This window comes from Ichthyophthirius multifiliis (assembly GCF_000220395.1).
Source record: "Ichthyophthirius multifiliis unplaced genomic scaffold scaff_1120509249708, whole genome shotgun sequence".
Taxonomy (NCBI): Eukaryota; Ciliophora; class Oligohymenophorea; order Hymenostomatida; genus Ichthyophthirius; species Ichthyophthirius multifiliis.
In genome coordinates, this window is record NW_004087422.1 from 3,513 (window position 1) to 8,646 (window position 5,134).

Genomic DNA, 5,134 nt, shown 5'->3' on the forward strand with positions numbered 1-5,134 from the left:
TATAAGAATATTATATATAATATAAAATAAAAAAGAAAAAAATATTAATATTAAAGATAAAAAATATTAAAAAAATATTATATATTTTATAAATAAAATAATATAATAAATATATATATTTATATATTTATATAATTATATTTATCTAGTTCTTCATAATTTTAATTAAACATATATTTTTTATTAATTTTTTATTTTACTGAAATACATGTAAACTACAAGTGTTTTAACAAAAAAGAACTTTTAACCTTTAAAAAGTGATAATGAAAAATTGACTTTATTTGGAAAATAAGTAGATCAAATGCGAGATGATTTTTTAGAAATGAAGAATTCCCGTGAAGAAGCAAGAAAATAATTAGAAGCTAGATTTTTAGAAGTTCATAGGTTTTATATTACATTTTAAAAATTTGATAACATTTTTATTTATAATAAATAATCATTATATAAAGGAAAATTTAAAATACAAAAGAATTTATAGCTGCAGAAGGAAAAAGAATAAATGAGACATTATTAGTTTTTTAACATAAATTTGAAACTGAGTTAACAAGCATAAGGAATTATTTTCAAAAATAACATGATGAATATACAGTAATTGTATCAAATAAATTTGAAATCATAGAAAATGAAAGTCTAAGAATTGACAAAAAAATAGATAATGAAAGAGAAGAACGTTTGAGATAATCAGATGAAAATTTAAAAGAAATAAAAAAATAGTTGGAAAGTATTTTTTTTTTTAAAAAAAAAATAAAATAAAAAGTTATTTTTTTTAATTAAAAAATACAAAGCACTCTTTTCGTTATTTGATACCGAAAAAAGAGAAAGAATCGAAAAAGAAAAAGAAATTCTTAAAAAGTTAGAGGATGAATCTAATTTATTAAGAGATATGCTTGAAAAAGAATAATAGGAAAGAGTTTTAAAATTAAAAGAATTAAAAGAACATGCAGATTATGAATTCGAATCACAATAAAAATTTAATGAAGAATTTCATTAAAAAACTGTTGGCGAATTTAATATTGTTGTTAATAATATTGAAATGGAAATTGACAATAGATTCGATCACTAAAATTAAATTATTGATAACCTTTTTAAACTTGTAAAAACTATGTAAGATACATTAAGAGTTATTGGAAAGGATGTTTGATTTATTTTTTTTATAAATTTTTATTATAATTTATTTTTAAAATTTTTTATTATGTTTTTGTCAATTTATTTTTTTAATATAATATTTTAAATTATATATTAAGTTGTATTTTTTAGAAAAACCTTTTTTTTTCTTTTCTTAAATAAATTCATTTGATTTCAATTATATTATTTTTATATAATATTACAAAAGAAAATATTAAATAATAAAAGAAATTTAATATAATAAATTAGAAATTAATTATTAACAAAAACAATTATTTGTTTTTATTTTTTATTATTAAATTTTAAAATATAAAATGTTAAGAAATTTAAGCTAAATTTTAATTTTTTAAAATAATTTTATATAGCAAAAAAAAATATATATAAAATTTTCAAAATTATAAAAAATGTTTAAATAGATAAATTTTTTTCTTATTTTAATCAAAACTTTAATCTATCTCATAATTAACTTATCTTCTCTTTTTAAATGCGAGTTTATATCCAAAACAGAAATTTAAAAATGCTACTAATCTCAGAATTTAAACGCATGTAGTGAAAAGGCAGTAATAGTACTATCATTAGAAAACAATTAAGTAATAAAAAAAAAATTATACCCAACAATATAAATATATAAAAAAGAGCACTGTTTCAGAAAAAATGACAGCCTAAATAAAATCCGTAAAAATGCCTGAAGGAAACATGTTACTTAAAAACTATATAGAAATAGAAGTGACGAAATCTCCTGTTGTAGCAGTATACCCATTAAAGTATATGAGAGATTACGAAAGTATGCCATAAGAAAAGGTAATATCAAAAAGTGTATTTACATGCTAAGATGGATTTAATGGTAAATGATAAATAAATAAAAATATAATATAAAAAAAAATAGAGGATTCACCAACATGTGGTTTCTAAAGAGATGAAAAAGGCGAAAAAATATTCGATTCACAAGGTTTTTGCTGTAAATGTGGAGCAGCTGACTTTTTTGGTTTGGGAAAAGAAGTAATGAGAGGAGTAGATTGCCTTCCATTTAATTTAAATTCAGGTAAAGAGAAATTTTTTTATCCAAAAAAAAAAAAAAAAAGAAGAAACTATTTTTTCTTTTAATCAAAAAAAAAGGTTCTGCTAGCGCTCATTGTTTACGTTTTCCAGGTAGATGGTATTCTGGCTATGAAATTTTATAATATTATATATATTATGAAATAAAAGTTGAAGTATACGAACTAGAAGGTAATAATAATAAAAAGAGGAAGCTTAAATACAAGCTAACAACAAGTACTACTGATAGAATCAAAAAATCTCCAGACAATAAGTTTCTAGTAAAAATAATCGGTGATTTTTTCCCTACATAACCTCCTCCAGTATATAATAATGTATATTTAGTACGCCCAACCCCAAACAGGCCTTAAGCTAATAATGAATTAAGAGTAAGAGTATTAGAAGGAATCTCAAATTGGATGCTAATAGAAAAGAATCAATTTACACTAGATGGAACTGAATGTAACAAAATAGGAGTCTCTTATGCTGCATTTAGGAGAGAAAATGGATCTTGTAGTAAATAAATAGGCTCTTGTTTAAAAAATCAAATAGAACATTTCTACCTTAGAGATATTGAAAGAATAAAAAAAGGGTAGCCTACTTAGAATTTACTTTTACCCAAAGGAGACTTTTAAGAAAGTTGGGATAAATAAAATAATACATAAATGATTCTTTTTATAGAAGGAAGTATGTCTACATTAATTACAATAGAAATGGATTCCGCGGAAATTTAATTCTTAACAATGTTAGGTTAAGGAAAATTTATTCTTGTAAAAATTAATAATTTTGAAAGTCATTCGGGAAGTGGAAAGTTTGAAGCTCATATTTTGAATAAATCAAGTTTCGCAGCAGAATTTAATTTGGGATTTTCTTGCGATTAAAATGTATTGCCCATTTCTGGATAAAAACTTTTTCTTAATCAAGATTAATTATTTATTTTCAAATCTAGTGTTAATGTAGTTAGTGATTTAGGAAAAACAAATAATCTTTGTAATGTTACGCTTTCTGATGCAGTTAATAATGTTTTAGATTTTGCCTAAATTACGTTCAATACAACTGATGTTGTTAGAATTAGTCCTCAAGGTAATGGAACTTATTATAATGAAAATAATAGTACTTTGAAAAAACCTTTAATAGAGGTTACTTGTAACTAAAAATGTCCTGACTTTTGGGATATTTTTTGTCATTTTAGTACTAAGTGTTTAAATAATGGTTTTAAAACATTAGGAACTGGCTTAGGAATTTTAGTAAATTTGATTTATAATATTTATTTTAAATTATAAATTTTATTTTATAGGCAACTCTTTTTATATTGATTTTTATGATAAAATCAGGTTATCTTTTTAGAATTATTCGATGTTGTTGCTCTTTTTGTTGTTCTTCATAACCTTCAGAGGAAGAAGAAGAATAATAATAAAAAAAAATGAAATAAAAATAAAAAAAATATAAATAAAAAAATGATAAACCATAAAATAGTTTATAAATATAAGAATATGAAGATAGAAAAAGATAATAAAATATAATATTTAGTTACGAGCAAGAAAAATAATATTAAAAGTAATAAAATATAATTCCCAAAAATAGAGTTAATTTGTAAAAGAAATATTCTAATATTCATAAGTAAAATTCAAGTGTTAATTAAAATATTTATAATCAAAACGAAAATTAAATAATTCCAATTTAAAAATAAAAAGTTTATGCAAATATAAATTCTAAATCTCCATATTTTAAAATATTTCATTTCTAAAATAATTTTAGTTTCAAGCTATTTAGAAAATTCATTGAAAACGAAACTTTATATGAACTTCCTAAAAACTCTTAAATCTTAAAATTAGTAAAATATTATTAAATGTATAAACATATTAATATTTTAATTAAAAATTAGATTAATCAAAAATTTAATAATGAAGATTAGTTAAAGAGTAAATTTCTTTATGTAATTTAATAAAATGAAGATGATATTATTTAATATTATCCTTTGTATCACTTAATTTAATGAATATTTATACCTAAATATAAAAAAATTATATGCAATTTTATAAGAAAATAATATTTTTTTATATATATTGTATATATGTAATTAAAAATTTAGATTTAAATAAAATTATTTTAGAATAAATAAATGATTTAATATTTTAAAATAAATATTATATAAAAAAAATAAAAAAAATATAAATAAAAATAAAAATAAAAATAAAAATTAATATCAAAGTTATACAGTTTATAATTATTTTATAATAGTAGTATATTAAATATTTACAAAATAATTATTTAATTATTCTTTATATTTATTTTTAACTTTTATATCAAATTAATTTTATTTTTACTATAATAATATATAAGAATTTTAAAAAAGCTTTCAATTTATTATTTAACTTCTGGATAATTATTAAATGTTTTTTTCATTCTTTTACTCTGGAATTTATAAAACTTATTTAGATTTATAATTATTATTTTTAAATAAAAAATTAGTTAATTAATTATTGACTTTATTGTCAAACTAATATAATATATTAATATAAGATTATAAATATAATTATATAATATTTATTTAAAAACATTTGTAATAATTGGTTATTAAATATATTTAGAAACCTCTTTTTAATAATAAATATTAAATTAATCAATTTTATTATATTTTGGATTTTTTTATTATTTTCTTTTTTATTAAATATTTTAATAAATACTATTTTTTATAGTACTACTTTTTCTTTATTATATATTAATTGCAGAATTTTATTAGCTTAGATTTTTTAGATTACTATTATTCATTATTTTATTATCTTGAATTTAAGAAATATTACAATAATTATATTTATTTCTCTAGTTTTTGCAAGCAGTTTAGGATCTTATAAATAATTCTATTTTTTTTAATTTATATTTGATTTTTCTAAATCCTATAAATAGTTTTAACTTTAAAAATTATTATTTTATTTATTAAAAGATGAATCTTTTTTTTTAATTATAGAATATT

The 5,134-nt window shown here is 18.5% G+C and overlaps 2 protein-coding genes across 2 annotated transcripts, besides 10 other annotated features; both read left to right on the forward strand. All coding sequences in view use genetic code 6, as the record gives it.

Moving 5' to 3' along the window:
• The first annotated feature begins 6 nt into the window (after positions 1-6).
• Positions 7-126: a microsatellite.
• Positions 19-72: a microsatellite.
• An 82-nt stretch (positions 127-208) lies between the features above and the next one.
• IMG5_026070 (hypothetical protein) lies at positions 209-1,141 on the forward strand (the record flags this gene model as incomplete). Its single annotated transcript, XM_004039298.1, has 3 exons — positions 209-384; positions 450-721; positions 786-1,141. The coding sequence occupies 3 exons, from the start codon at positions 209-211 to the stop codon at positions 1,139-1,141; spliced, it is 804 nt and encodes a 267-aa protein (XP_004039346.1).
• A 3-nt stretch (positions 1,142-1,144) lies between these two features.
• Positions 1,145-1,194: a microsatellite.
• Positions 1,195-1,328: 134 nt separating this feature from the next.
• Positions 1,329-1,370: a microsatellite.
• A 436-nt stretch (positions 1,371-1,806) lies between these two features.
• On the forward strand, positions 1,807-3,587 carry IMG5_026080 (hypothetical protein; the record flags this gene model as incomplete). Its single annotated transcript, XM_004039299.1, has 4 exons — positions 1,807-1,969; positions 2,012-2,167; positions 2,242-3,407; positions 3,495-3,587. The coding sequence occupies 4 exons, from the start codon at positions 1,807-1,809 to the stop codon at positions 3,585-3,587; spliced, it is 1,578 nt and encodes a 525-aa protein (XP_004039347.1).
• Positions 1,972-2,009: a microsatellite.
• Positions 3,567-3,616: a microsatellite.
• Positions 3,573-3,618: a microsatellite.
• Positions 3,619-4,297: 679 nt separating this feature from the next.
• Positions 4,298-4,361: a microsatellite.
• Positions 4,310-4,358: a microsatellite.
• Positions 4,312-4,361: a microsatellite.
• Positions 4,362-5,134: the final 773 nt, after the last annotated feature.